At 42.4% G+C, this 15,487-nt stretch overlaps 1 protein-coding gene across 5 annotated transcripts in view; it reads right to left on the bottom strand.

Annotated features, from left to right (window-relative positions):
- STX8 (syntaxin 8) overlaps positions 1-15,487 on the bottom strand; it is a 326,781-nt gene that overhangs the window by 117,186 nt on the left and 194,108 nt on the right. For all 5 annotated transcript variants that reach the window (XM_063799782.1, XM_054670474.2, XM_016932407.2 and 2 more), the window contains exon 7: positions 11,521-11,622. In XM_063799782.1, the coding sequence (XP_063655852.1) occupies positions 11,521-11,622 (102 nt within the window). The remainder of the gene's footprint in view (positions 1-11,520; positions 11,623-15,487) is intronic.

The raw sequence follows: 15,487 nt of genomic DNA, 5'->3' as shown, positions 1-15,487 counted from the left end.
AAGGTTGGGGTGGGGGATGGTTTCTGATACTTTACTGGAAAATAACTTGGAAATATATATCAAAAGGCTTAACACTGTTCGCACCCTGAGGCTGAATACATCTACTTGGGAAACACATCCATAGTGGACAATGTGGGTTTTTTTTGTTTGTTTTTTTTTTTACTTTTGCTTTTTTCCCCTGACCAGATCCAAGTTTTGTTTCTGTTTTGAAGGTGCTCCTGTTACATGACCTCTTGGTAGGGGGCAGCTTCTCACTTCCCATTGAGGATGTCAAAGCCACCAGATTCTTCCTCAGACTCCCTTAAGAGAGGCAGAGACACCCACGTGTTCAGCAACTCTGGCCTCACCATCCAGACCAGGACCTTCTTGCCAAGGACAGCTGCTCTTTCCTCTGGCCCTGCAGCTGTCACTTACCTGGGCCTCAAATAACCCTCCAGTCAGGGCCCCATGGTTATAAGGCAGCCAGAGTCTGCCTCTGATTCTGGTTCCTGGGAGTATCCTAATGGAAATCCTACCTGAGAGAAAAAGATCCTAAATATCGAAAAAAGCGCTATGCATTTCATGTAGCATGATTTACACAGCAAAATGTGGGAATAAACTAAGGCCCCCAAACCAGGGATACAGAAGTAAATGATGGTATTGCTACTTGATAAAATGGTACTCACCATTAGAAGTAAAATATAGCATAATGTTAAAAAACAGAAGGTTCGTTGTTGTTGTTGTTGAGACACAGTCTTGCTCTGTCGCCCAGGCTGGAGTGCAGTGGTAGGATCTCGGCTCACTGCAACCTCCACCTTCTGGGTTCAAGCAATTCTCCTGCCTCAGCCTCCCTAATAGCTGGGATTACAGGCGCCTGCCATTAGGCCTGGCTAATTTTTGTATTTTTAGTACAGACGGGGTTTTTGCCATGTTGGTCAGGCTGGTCTCGAACTCCTGACGTCAGGTGATCCACCTGCCTCAGCTTCCCAAAGAGTTGGGATTATAGGTGTGAGCCACCATGCCCAGCCAAAAGAAGGATTTAAAAATACAGTATTATCATAATCTTGTAAAAAATTACTTGCAGAAAAGATGACTGGGAGTAATAAAACATTAGGCAAATAAGTATTTTTCCCTAAAAATTCTACTTAACTTTTAAATTACAAAAGTAATACAGGCTTACTGTAATATATTCTGAAGACATAGAAAGAAAACATTGATGGGCCGGGCATGGTGGCTCACGCCTGTAATCCCAGCACTTTGGGAGGCCGAGGAGGGCCAATCACGAGGTCAGGAGATCGAGACCATCCTGGCTAACACAGTGAAACTCCGTCTCTACTAAAAATACAAAACATTAGCCAGGCCTGGTGGGGGGTGCCTGCAGTCCCAGCTACTCGGAAGGTTGAGGCAGGAGAATGGCATGAACCCAGGAGGCATAGCTTGCACTGAGCCACTCTACTCTAGCCTGGGTGACAGAGCGAGACTCCATCTCAAAAACAAACAAACAAACAAACAAAAGAAAACATTGATGATCCCAACACCCAGCCCCCTGCCTTACCCATGCCCTGCCATTCCCACATCACCAATGGTGACCGCGTGCCCCTCCACACCTCTCTTCAGACTCTAACCAACACTGCACATGCAGGTCTCTCTCCTCCTTTTCTTTCCGTCCTCCCTCCCTCCTTTTCCTTAAGTGGGACCATAGTATATATGCTCCCTGCTCATTTTGGTTTGGCTTTTCACTTACCAAACTCAGAAGCAGCTTGTCTTACTAATTCTTCAGACCTCTGCTCCTGTGTTGCAGCCTCTTGGAAACCTCTGAGCCCTTGGCTGACTCAGACCCGTCTGTACTACCTGCAGTCATTAGTGATTTACAGCATGTGTCCCCCTCTCTCCTATACTCTTAAGTCCTATCTACCTTTTACCCTTTTTTTTTTTTTTTTTTTTTTTTAAGAAACAGGATCTCATCCCTGCCCAGGCTGAAGTGCAGTGGCACAATCATAGCTCACGGCAACGTTGAACTCCTAGGTTCAAGGAATCCTCCCATCCCAGCCTCCCAAGTAGCTGGGACTATAGGCGTGAGCCACTGTGCCCAGTCCTATCTACATTTTTAGCTCCAGTTCCTAGCCCAGTACCTGGCACACAGATGATATCCACTACCTGTGCTGGCATGGATGAAGAAGAGAACAGATGAATTGGAAAACTTGAGGACAAGATGGTTTTGAAGGCAGATAGGCACTGATGAAGGACAAGGCATTTCTCCATTGATACTGAATTAAGGATGACACAGCGGGTACAGAGACAGACACACAAGAATGTAAAGAAAAAGGGGCCAAGAGATTTAACTAGCTTACCTCAATGAACCATGATAAGGGAAAGAAGAAAAAGTAAAAACAATAGCCAGATAGAAATATTCTTGATAAACAGTATGATAAATAAAGGAACTGGCATAGTTCCTTCTTTGTTCCAGATTAATTGCTTATGCTTGTGGTAAAACGTTAAAAATAATTCTCTGAGAGACAAAAGTAGCTCTAAAGTCTGTTAAATAAACGAGACTACTTAGAACTCAGTTTCTTACCTATGTTTTATAAGGTTCAAAAGAGCTAATACGATAAAAAGCATGTTGGTCAGGCACAGTGTCATACATCTGTAATCCCAGAACTTTGGGAGGCTGAGGCAGGCAGATCGCTTGAGTCCAGGAGTTTGAGACCAGCCTGGGCAACATGGTGAAATCCTGTCTATAAAAAATAAAATAAAAATTAGCCAGGCATGACGGCGAGTGCCTGTAGTCCCAGGTACTCAGCAGGCTCAGGTGGGAGACTCACTTAAGCCTGGGAGGTGGAGGTTGCAGTGAGTGCCACTGCACTCCAGCCAGGGTGACAGACCAGACAGACCCTGTACCAAAAAAAAAAAAAAGAAAGAAAGAAAGAAAAAAGAAAAAAAGCAAGCCAGGTGCGGTGGCTCACACCTGTAATCCCAACACTTTGGGAGGCTGAGGCAGGCAATCACCTGAGGCTGGGGGGTTGAGGCCAGCCTAAGCAACATGGTGAAACCCCGTCTCTACTAAAAAATACTAAAATTAGCCAGGCATGGTGATGCACACCTGTAATCCCAGCTACTTGGGAGGCTGAGGCAGGAGAATCACTTGAACTCAGGAGGCGGAGGTTGCAGTGAGCCGAGATCACACCATTGCACTCCAGCCTGGGCGAAAGAGCAAGACTCCGCCTCAAAAAACAAAAATGAATTAAACCCCACATCTTATCATAGCTGGCATTTATAAAGGACTCACTAGTACTAGTCATTGTGCCACCTAACTGTTCTCACTTAGTCTACAGAACAATCACATGTACTAGTAATTGCTATCCTCCTTTTAGAGTGAAGGGAACTGAGACTTAGAGAGGGCAAGCAGCTCTCTAAGTCACCCAGGCTGTAAGTGGCAGATCCCAAATTGTGCCCCAGGACTGTTGGACGCCACACCTGTGCTCCATGCTACTACTCTTAACCAGGGTTCTGCCCCACCTCCCTAAGAAGATCACATTCAGATGAGCCGAAGGCAGATCCAATGGTCGTCGATTGAGACAGCATTAATGCAATGTCAGTTGGGTTGATTTCTAACCACATCACTGAAACACTACTAAAATCACAATAAACGTGCTTAGACAACATTACGTAATAGTCAATATGCTGAGAAGCAAGACTGTCCATCCACCCGAGTCATTCAGAATTCTTAGTCTGGTCTTTCACAATTGGCGCCCTCTGTCAGACTCAGACAAGGCTCTATTTTGAATTCTAATGAGGACCAGGCACACTGAATATTTAAACTGCAATTACAAAGATCCTACTTTTATGTAAATGTCCTTAATGGAAGTAACAGATCTGAAAATACATAGAGGTACCAGTGGAAAAATATCAGTCTAATTTGCATTTAGAAGCTAGAAAAAAAAAAACCAGTATTGTTTTCTACTTGATGCTATCATTGGGGTGGGGTTGGGGGAGGAAAAGGGAGGAAAATCCACACAAAGATCTCGGTAAAAATTTTAAAGCCTGTGCTCCTGAGTGAAAGGTTCACAAAGAGGTACTTGAATCCCTTGTTAAGAACTGAACAAACAAATTCATCATTGGGCCTCTCTCCTGTGTGGCCCCTTGCAGTTCAGTCTGTATTCATAACTAGAAATTCTCTCACTGCTCAAGCATCTATGACTGATATATCGGCCCATCAAGGAAGATATGCCAAGGGTAGCGAAACAAAAGGCCATTTCATGATTCACAACCTATTTTTACACTCCTTTGTGTAAAATGATGATGTGGCGGCTGCTATCCACACTGCACCCAAGTCCTCTTAAACAGTGATAGAATTGCCCTGTGAACGGTAATTGAGTTACACTCCACTGGGCTGCTTAATTCCCACCCCCTATAGTTAAAGTACACCTTGCTTGCAGTTTGATTATGCATTTGTATGTGTTCATATATAAAACAGCCAATGTGGCTTTGCACTTGAGAAGAGCAGGTGGTTAACTCTTCACTGTATCTCGAAACTCTTGCACCAACCCTTTGCCCCTCAAACGCCTTTCTTATTAAGATCATAATTTAACTGCCTAGCATTTGGGCATTCTCTTCAAGATGCTAACATTTATCAAATGGATTATGCTTTTTTTTTCCTTTCTTCTGGTTTGTCCTCTGGTTGATTCTCTCTTCTGCTGATACCAAATATGTTCACTGGATTTTTTAATTTCAGTTACCTGTTATTTCTAGAAGTTCTATCTGGTCCCTTTTCAAAACTTCTGTGTTACTTATTATAGTTTTCGGGTTTCTTAAGATGCTTTCAAGCTTGTCATTTTAAAAATATATTTTAAAAAGTGGAATTGAGTTTATAATCAACGTCTGATAATTCTACTACTGCAATTCTGTTCAGATTCATGTCCATGGTCTATTGCTGGTCCTCACTCATGCTGTGCTGTTTCCGGGTATGCTAGAATATATTTGACTATGTGCTGGTCATTGCCCTTAGAAATTTATTTTTAGTTGGCTCCTAGCATCCTAGAATATGCTTTCCTCCAGAGGCATTTCATTTGTTTTTGCCAGGCACCTCGAGCTATAACAGGTGAGTCTGCCTCAAACCAAATTCATGGTATGATGTTTCCTGGTCTACCCTGAGTATGTATGTCCAGGGGGCAAATTCACATGTGGGCCTTTCTGGGACCACAAGTTGTCAATACTGTATTTTCCCTCCCGTCTTTTTCTTCTCCTATTCTGCTCAGTGCCAACGCTGCCCTTTCCACAACCCCCCATGGTAAGTTTAGTTCTGGTTCACTTTTACTCTGAGGGTGTAGCTCTTTGGGGTCCCAGTTTCTCGTGGGAAGGGTCTCCCATGACATTTCCTAATTAGAGTGGGTGCCCAGGGACTAAATTTCCACCCCATTTGCCTGCCCCTCTCAGGCTACAGAAGTGTCTGGCTTTATCAGATTAAAAAAAGTTATTTTTATTTTTATTAATTTTTTTTCTGAGATGGAGTCATGCTTTTTTGCCCAGGCTGGAGTGCAGTGGCATGATCTCGGCTAACTGCAATCTCTGCCTCCCGGGTTCAAGCGATTCTCCTGCCTCAGCCTCCCAAGTAGCTGGGATTACAGGCACGCACCACCACGCCTGGCTAATTTTTGTATTCTTAGTAGAGACAGGGTTTCAACATGTTGGCCAGGCTGGTCTCGAACTCTTGACCTTGTGATCCACCCGCCTCGGCCTCCCAAAGTGCTGGGATTACAGGCATGAGCCACCACGCCCAGCCCTCATTTTTTTTTTTTTTTTTTTTTTTTTAAGGAAAATACTGGAAAGTGGGCCAGGCGCGGTGGCTCACGCCTGTAATCCCAAAACTTTGGTAGGCTGAGGTGGGCAGATCACCTGAGGTCAGGAGATCGAGACCAGCCTGACCAACACGGAGAAACTCTGTCTTTAACAAAAATACAAAAATTAGCCCAGCTAATACAAAAAATAATCCCAGCTACTCAGGAGGCTGAGGCAGGAGAATAGCTTGAACCTGGGAGACGGAGGTTGCAGTGAGCTGAGGTCATGCCATTGCACTCCAGCCTGGGAAACAAGAGCAAGAAGACTCCATCTCAAAAAAAAAAAAAAAAAAGAAAAGAAAAGAAAAAGAAAAAGAAAATACTGGAAAGTACCTAAGAGTTTAGAGGCTGAAAGCAAAACCAAGCCAGGCTAATATGAAGGTTCCTCAAACATTTAAAAACTGAATTACCATTTTATCCAACAACTCCACTTCTGCATATATACACAAAAAAGGAAAGACTTGAGCAGCTATTTGTACAGCAACATTTATGGTGGCATTATTCACAATAGCCAAAAGGTGGAACAACCTGTGTCCACGGACAAATGGATAAACAAAATGTGATATATACATAAAATGGAATTATTATTCAGCCTTATAAAGCAATGAAATTCTGATACACACTACAACATGGATGAATCTTGAAGACATCACCCTAAGTAAGCCAGATACAAAAGTATACATATGATCCCACTTACAATAGGTACCTAGAATAATCATATCTACAGAGACAGAAAGTAGAAAAGTAGTTAGCAAGGGCTGAAAGAGGGAGGAATAGGGAATTATTGTCTTGGATAAATTTCAGTTTGGGATGTTAAAAAAAGTGGCTGGGTGCAGTGGCTCACACCTGTAATCCCAGCACTTTGGAAGGACGAGGAGGGTGGATCACCCGAGGCTGGGAGTTTGAGACCAGCCTGATTAACATGGAGAAACCCTGTCTCTACTAAAAATACAAAATTAGCCAGACGTGGTGGCGCATGCCTGTAATCCCAGCTACTCAGGAGGCTGAGGCAGGAGAATCGCTCGAACCCAGAAGGCAGAGGTTGCAGTGAGCTGAGATTGCACCATTGCATTCCAGTCTGGGCAACAAGAGCAAAACTCTATCTAAAAAAAAAAAAAAGTCCTGGACAGCCTCGGCCACAAAGTGAGACTCTATCTCTAGAATTTCTTTTTTTTAATGCCACTGAACTGTACATTTAAATGTAGTTAAGATGGTAAATATTATGCTATATATATTTTACCACAATTAATTTTTTTTTTTTTTGATGGAGTCTCACTGTGTCACCCAGGCTGGAGTGCAGTGGCACGATCACGGCTCACTGCAACCTCTGCCTCCCAGGTTCAAGAGATTCTCCTGCCTCAGCCTCCCAAGTAACTGGGACTACAGGCGTGTACCACCACGCGTGGCTAATTTTTGTATTTGTAGTAGAGACGGGGTTTCACCATGTTGGCCAGGTTGGTCTTGAACTCTTGACCTCAGGTGATCCACATGCCTCGGCCTTCCAAAGTGCTGGGATTACACGCGTGAGCCGCCATGCCCAGCCAAAAAAAATTTTTTTAAACAGGTCAGGTTAATTTTGCCAAGAGTTGCTAGACCTACTCAGTAAGTTCCACAATATGCTTTGTGTTCACAGGCATAATATTGATCAGTTGAAGGCTTAAAAGGAAATTGCTGAGAGGCTTAAATACTTGACTGACCCCCGTACAGCTTTAGAGACCACATGCTGACCTTCATCGACATGCAAAAACTAGCACTGCATGTCAACAAATGCATATATAAAATGCAAAAATTGTCCTGTAAAGGTATCAGGCGTAGGAAATAAGTACAGTTATTTGGTTGTTGATCCATAATACTGATAAAATTATTAAGTAAATATTACAAAAAGAATTGAAGAAATAACAGAAATAATGATCTCTAAAGTATTTCCATTAAAAGAATAAAGAGGTTGGGCGCAGTGGCTCACACCCGTAATCCCAGCACTTTGGGAGGCTAAGGTGGGCAGATCACCTGAGGTCAGGAGTTTGAGACCAGCCTGGGCAACATGGTGAAACTCCATCTCTACTAAAAATACAAAAATTAGCTGGGTGTGGTGGTGCACGCCTTAATCCCAGCTACTCAGGAGGCTGAGGCAGGAGAAATCACTTGAACCTGGGAGGCAGAGGTTGCAGTGAGCTGAGATTGTGCCACTGCACTCCAGCCAGGGTGACAGAGTGAGACTCCATCTCAAAAAAATAAATAAATAAATAAAATATTTTCCTTTTTCAGTATCTACTTAACACTGCTATACTGATGAACTTCTCCCTTTTGAATCATTACATATAATTCTGTGGCAGATAATATATACATATATAATTAAATAAAATGAGGCATGAGATAAATGTATAGTTATTTTAAAATATGGACACAAGTTTTCAAAACGTATTTTAGTACTTCTGGGATTCCTTAAATTCTATTTTCAAAAAACAACACTTAAGAGTCCAGCTCAGAAGACATTATGACACTTCTGGGTAAAAATACTACACACCAGATATTAACATCAAATTAAAAACTGGCAACAGTGTAAGAAATATTCCACATTCATTATGACTTCATGAGTGGCATGTGCTGAGTTACTATGTTGCAAACACAAAAACTTACCAACATGTCTATGAATATATTCATTCCAAACTAGCAACATAATTGCTGAGAACAACAAAAACAACATATAAAACATTGTATGTCTTCCTGCTCTAGACATATAGTAACAAGAGCTAATACCAGTACTTGCTCACCGCACACAATGTACCAAAGATGGTTTTAAGTGATATATATATGTTAGGTTGGTGCCAAAGTCATTGCAGTAATGGCAAAAACCATGTTTACTTTTGCACCAACCGTATACATATATACCCACATACACATACATACATATATATATTACATACACACACTCATTTATTTCTCATAACAATCCTTTGAGGTCTATATCTCTATTATCCCCATTTCAAAGACGGGAAAATCGTGGCAAAAGGGAGTTTAGGCTTTCCTGAGGTCACGCAGCTAGAGAGAGTTCATGAAGCTCGGGTGTGAGGCCAGGCTCTAGAGCCCACTCTCATGACATCTATGCTCTGGCACCTCTCACACACGTATGGAAAGCTGGGGGAGGTGGCCAGCACTAGACACTTTACATAGTCCATACAACTGAATTTTGATAACCAAATTCTCCGCTTTCTTATAATGAGGAAACTGAGGCCCAGATTAAGAGAGAGGTGGAAGTGAACTCATATTTAGAGGTGAAGCCGGCTGGACTTCTGGGTCGGGTGGGGACTTGGAGAACTTTTCTGTCTCACTAAAGGATTATAAACACACCAATCAGCGCTCTGTGTCTCGCTAAAGGTTTGAAAACGCACCAATCAGCACTCTGTAAAACATGCCCCAATCAGCGCTCTGTGTCTAGACAAAGGTTTATAAACACACCAACCAGCACGCTGTAAAAACACACCAACCAGCACACTGTAAAAATGCACCAATCAGTGCTCTGTGTCTAGCTAAAGGTTTGTAAACACACCAATCAGCACTCTGTAAAAACGGACCAATCATCACTCTGTAAAATGGACCAATCAGCACTCTGTAAAATGGACCAATCAGCACTCTGTAAAATAGACCAATCAGCAGGACATGGGCGGGGCCAAAGAGAGGAATAAAATCAGGCCACCTGAGGCAGCAACCCTGACCCGCTCGGGTCCCCTTCAATGCTGTGGAAGCTTTGTTCTTTCACTGTTCACAATAAATCTTGCTGCTGCTCACTCTTTTGGTCCGCACCACCTTTATGAGCAGTAACACTGGCTGCAACGGTCTGCGGCTTCACTCCTGAAGTCAGCGAGACCACAAACCCACCGAAAGGAAGAAATTCCAGACACATCTGAACATCTGAAGGAACAAACTCCGGACACACCATCTTCAAGAACTGTAACATTCACCGCAAGGGTCCACAGCTTCATTCTTGAAGTCAGCGAGACCAAGAACCCACCTGAAGGAACCAATTCCGGACACAGTATCTCTCATCTGTAAAGTTTCAGGATCTATCATAGATAACAAAGTCCCTGTGGCCAGAAGTTATGGGAGAAGATTGATAAAGCAAAATTGAGGACCAGAAGCACAGGGCAGGATGGTCGGGCAGGACAGTGGTGATAAAGGGTCTCAGGGAGACCCCATGGGGCTCCACTACCTCTGAGCTTCCAGAGTCTCTATGTGCCTGACCCTCTCTCACCCCGTTGTTCTAGCCTTCTTTCTTACTGAGCAAACACAGCCAGGGAAGGTGATGCTTCTGAAGCTGCACATCTCAGGGACCCTTGCCCAGAGCTTCCAAAGTGGACAGATCGAGAGGATCCATTACATTTTTCATATTAAAAAGGCTGAAAGTTTGGCAAAGTATGTGCTCAGATCTCTAGGTTTTTTTTTTTAATTGCTATTGTAATTCTTTTTTTTTTTAAAGACACAAGGTTTCACTCTGTCACCCAGGTGGAAGTACAGTAAGACAATCATGGCTCACTGCAGCCTCAACCTCCTGGGCTCAAGTGATTCTCCTGTCTCAGCCTCCCAAGTAGCTAGGACTACAGGCACATACCACCATGCCTGGCTAATTTTTAAAATTAATTAATTTTGAGACAGGGTCTCACTCTGTCACCCAGGCTGGAGTGCAATGGCACAATCTCAGTTCACTGCAACCTTCAAGCAATTCTCCCTCTTCAGCCTCCCAAGTAGCTGGGACTACTACAGGTGTGTACCACAATGGCTGGCTATTTTTTTGTATCTTTAGTAGAGACAGGGTCTCGCCATGTTGCCCAGGCTGCTAATTTTTAAATTTTTTATAGAGACAGAGAGGTCTTGCTATGTTGCCCAGGCTGGTCTCAAACTCCTGAGCCACTGCAGGCGGCCTGTGATTCTAGTTTTCATAAATATGTCAGCTTTATAATCTTGGTGCACCCTTGTGAGACGAAGCACCCAAAAACAATTACTGTGATTACTACTGCTATTCCCATCATTTATCATCACGTACCTTTGGGCAAAGGCACTGTGCACCGGCAATACACAATTTAAACCTCACAAAAGTCTGCATCAGAATTTCTGCAGAACAAGCACCTGCAGCAGAACTGCTTGGTACACTTGTTAAATAATGAACATTCTTGAACTCCACCCTAGATCTACTCAATCAGAATCCCTAGGGGAGGGCCTCAGGATCAGTATTTTAAGCTGGCCCTCCAAGCGATTCTTATCTTGGCATATGAATCCCCATTTTACATACAAGGTATCAAGAGGTAAGGTGACTTGACAAAGATACCATCACTAAACATAGGATTTGAACTCAGTTAAGCTTGTGGTTATTTTAAGACGGCACAAAAGCAAGTGAGATCCCCTTTAAAACCTGCCAACCAGTATAATGTTACACAATTTCCCAAACCATTAATCTCTGTAAACACACAGAAAGGACTTTTAAATTAAAAACAAAAACAACAACAAAAAAACAATGAATGGTATGCCCTTTGAACTCCATTTCATTTTGACCAGATTTAACCATCGTTTAGCAATTTCAGTGCTTCATCAAATGGAACTGCCTGTATCAGAAGAGCAACCAAATCCCCACAGTAATTAGACAAACAGGAAACTCAGAGCAGAGTAAATCCACAAGCTATGACAGAAACAGAGCCATAACGTAGCTATCTCTTACCACAAGAGGCTGACTTTCTGTCCACCATGTTTACCCGCCTGGTTTCATTGCGAAGTTTTTCATCTGTGTTCTCCACTAGGTTGGCAAGGTCGTCAATTATCTCTAGAAAGGAAACATACATGATTACTATTCCTGAAATACCCCGGTTCACATCACAGTATCACAGCTGTGGTTGTTCATCCTAGCAATAATGATCTCGAGTGCAGTAACTGAAAAGGTACAGAACTCATGTCGATTCTTTGAAAACTGCAATTCTGATTGTAAAAGGAAAAAAGAAAAGCAGTAGTAAAGAAGAAAACTGATTTAACACAATTCCAGCAGACAGGAGAAATGCCACATTCAGAGGAAAGAAAGCATGACCCGCTGAATTTATGCCTAGCCAAGCTGTCATTCAAGTATAAAGAACAGACAGGCCAGGCACGGTGGCTCACGCCTATAATCCCAGCACTTTGGAAGGCTGAGGAGGGAGGATTGCCTGAGGTCAGGAGTTCGAGACCGACCTGGCCAACATAGTGAAACCTTTTCTCTACTAAAAATACAAAAATTAGCCGGGTGTGGTGGTGTGCACCTGTAATCCCAGCTACTTGGGAGGCTGAGGTAGGAGAATCGCTTGAACCCGGGAGGCAGAGGTTGCACTGAGCCAAGATCACGCCACTGCATTCCAGCCTGGGCGACAGAACAAGACTCCATCTCAAAAAAAAAAAAAAAAAAAGGAACAGACAGCACAGTAGACGTCAGGGACTACCTGGGCCCTTCTTGAGAAAACTACATGATGAAGAAATCTAGCCAATCAAAAGATAAAGAGATGATGGAGAGAATCAAATCCATTTAAATACTGAACTAAGAGTAAACAAATACGTGGATTAGATAACAGAAAGGTCACAACAGTACAATGTAATTCCAACTGAAAAATTAGTCAGTGGTTGCGAGTGGGGAAGGAAGGTGAAAAGAAATTGAAAGTGCTAATTTCTTCATCTCTCGCAACGAGGCATATCGAGCAGTTGAAAAGTTAATCATACAGAAACTTGTAGCCTTTTAAAATCACCAAAACTTTAATGTTTTTTGTTAAGCTTGAGGGATCTTTTAGTAATTACTATCTCTTGTAAAGAATCCTTGATGTGGGCTGGGCACGGTGGCTCACACCTATAATCCCAGCACTTTGGGAGGCCGAGGCAGGAGGATCACCTGAGGTTGGGAGTTCGAGACCAGCCTGACCAACATGGTGAAACCCCGTCTCTACCAAAAATACAAAATTAATCGGTCATGGTGGCGCATGCCTGTAATCCTACCTACTCGGGAGGCTGAGGCAGGAGAATCGCTTGAACCAGGGAGGTGGAGGTTGCAGTGAGCTGAGATTGCACCACTGCACTCCAGTTTGGGCGACAGAGAGAGACTCTGTCTCAAAAAAAAAAAAAGAAAAGAATCCTTGATGTGAAATTCATTTCTTTTTTAATTCTAATCTTTTTAAGTGAAATTGAGCCCTTCACAACATTTAAAATAGCATATATAGTATAGTACAGTCTTAACTATGTAAAATTATTTGTATCCATCTTTTTATATTTACAAACCTATAGGGGTATATGTGGATAATGTTAATCTAATGCTAATAATGATTATTTCTAGATGGTGGGATCCTGTGTGACTGCTGCCTTCTTCCTTGCATTTTTCTGTGTTGTTTGAATTTCTGTGTTTTTTTTTTTTTTTTTTTTTTTTTTTTTTGAGAGAGAGGGTCTTGCTCTGTCACCCAGACTGGATACAGGGTACCATAATAGCTCACTGCAGTCTTCAAGGCTCTAGCAATCCTCCCATCCCAACCTCCTGAGTAGCTGAGACTGTAAGCATGTGCCACCACTCCCAGGTAATTGTTTAAATTTTTTGTAGAGACCAGGCCCTGCTATGTCACCCAGGCTGGTCTCAAAGTCCTGGCCTCAAGAGATCCTCTTGCGTCAGCCTCTCAAAGTGTTAGGATTACAACCATGAGTCACTGTGCCTGGCCTGAATTTCTTACAGTGAGCCTATATAGTCATGTGCCACATAATGACATTTCAGTCGATGACCGACCACATCTACGATAGTAGTACCATAAGTGGTACAGTATTATAATGTTATAATACCATATTTTTACTGTACCTTTTCTATGTTTGGATACAGAAACTTTTTTTTTTTTTTTTTTTTTAGATGGAGTCTCACTCTTGTCGCCTAGGCTGGAGTGGAGTGGTGTCATAGCAGCTCACCACAACCTCTGCCTCTCAAGTTCAAGCGATTCTTCCGCATCAGCCTTCCAAGTAAGTGGGATTACGGGTGCACACCACCCGTAATTTTTGTATTTTTGTATTTTTAGTAGAGATGGGGTTTCACCATGTTGGCCAGGCTGGTCTCGAACTCCTGACCTCAAATGATCCACCCACCTCGACCTCCCAGAGGGCTGGAATTACAGGCGTGAGCCACTGCGCCCGGCCATATTTACCATCTTGTTACAACTGCTTACATGCAATAATATGCTGTACAGGTTTTCAGCCTAGGGGCAATAGGCCATATCATACATATAGCCTAGGCATGCAGCAGGCTTTACCATCTAGTTTTGTGTGAGTACACTCTATGATGTTCGCACAATGAGAAAACTACCTAACAACACATTTCTCAGAACATATCCCTGTCAAGGGATTTATGACTATTATATTTTTCATTTTGTTTTTTTTTTTTTCCTCCCTCCTTCTCCCTCCTTCCTGTTTTTATAGTGACTGCTTTGGAGATGTGCTGTTCAATACCAGTCACCATTTTTCTTAAAGCATTAAGTAAAGCAAACAAGGAAATCAAATAAAGTTTCCAGAATGATGTGTGAGCTAAATTCTGAAGGCGACATGGGTGAAAAAGCAGGGAAAAGGCAACCCATGCAAAAAGAATAGTATCTGAAAGGCACAAAGGAGTTGGGCGCTCCTGCTTCTTGCCTCCTGCAGCGCTTCCTACAAACCTCTTATTTATAGACTGTATAGTTATATTCTATCGATTTGTTTACATGTCTTTAACAGGAAGATTATGATACAAACTAATTTTTATTCATCCTTATACCTCCCATCCCTAGGAGAATGCCTTGTATACAGCAAGATAAAATAAATATGAAAAGATAAAGACAATGAATGGGCTGGTGGCTCACGCCTGTAATCCCAGCACTTTGGGAGGCCGAGGCGGGCGGATCACAAGGTCAGGAGTTTGAGACCAGCCTGGCCAACATGGTGAAACCCCTTCTCTACTAAAAATACCAAAATTAGCTGGGCATGGTGGCGTGCGCCTGTAATTCCAGATACTTGGGAGGCTGAGGCAGGAGAATTGCTTGAACCCAGGAGGTGGAGGTTGCAGTGAGGTGAGATCGCATCACTGTACTCCAGCCTGGGTGACAGAGCAAGACTCTGTCTTGGGGGAACAAACAAACAAACAAACAAACAATGTCCTAACTTATCCTTGTTTCTAGTCCTGATTCATTTTAATTCATTTTCTATACAATACTCAGAGCATATTTTAATTCTCTCATATTTCAATGAATTAAAATATAAATAGCCACATGTATCGAACAACTCAGCTCTAAAGCAATAACTTAAAAAAGAAACCAAGAAAACACTCATACACACACACACACCCTGCCAAGAGGTATAGTTTTAAAATAAAAATTAACAGAAGAAATAAAATTACATACTAAAAATGTATGATTCAGGAAAGGGGTAAAGAGGAACAAAGGATAGATGGGATGAAAAGAACAGAAATACAATATCTATCTGGCATGCTTAAATTCAACTATATCAATAGTCACATTAATGTAAACAGACTAAACTTTTCAATTAAAAGACAAAGGGTATCAAGCAAGATTTTTTTTCTTTTTTAAATTATACTTTAAGTTCTAGGTACATGTACATAACGTGCAGGTTTGTTACATAGGTATACATGTGCCATGTTGGTTTGCTGCACCCATCAA

The sequence above is a fragment of the Pan troglodytes genome, chromosome 19 (assembly GCF_028858775.2).
Source record: "Pan troglodytes isolate AG18354 chromosome 19, NHGRI_mPanTro3-v2.0_pri, whole genome shotgun sequence".
Taxonomy (NCBI): domain Eukaryota; kingdom Metazoa; phylum Chordata; class Mammalia; order Primates; family Hominidae; genus Pan; species Pan troglodytes.
This window is presented reverse-complemented; position numbering and strand designations above follow the sequence as displayed.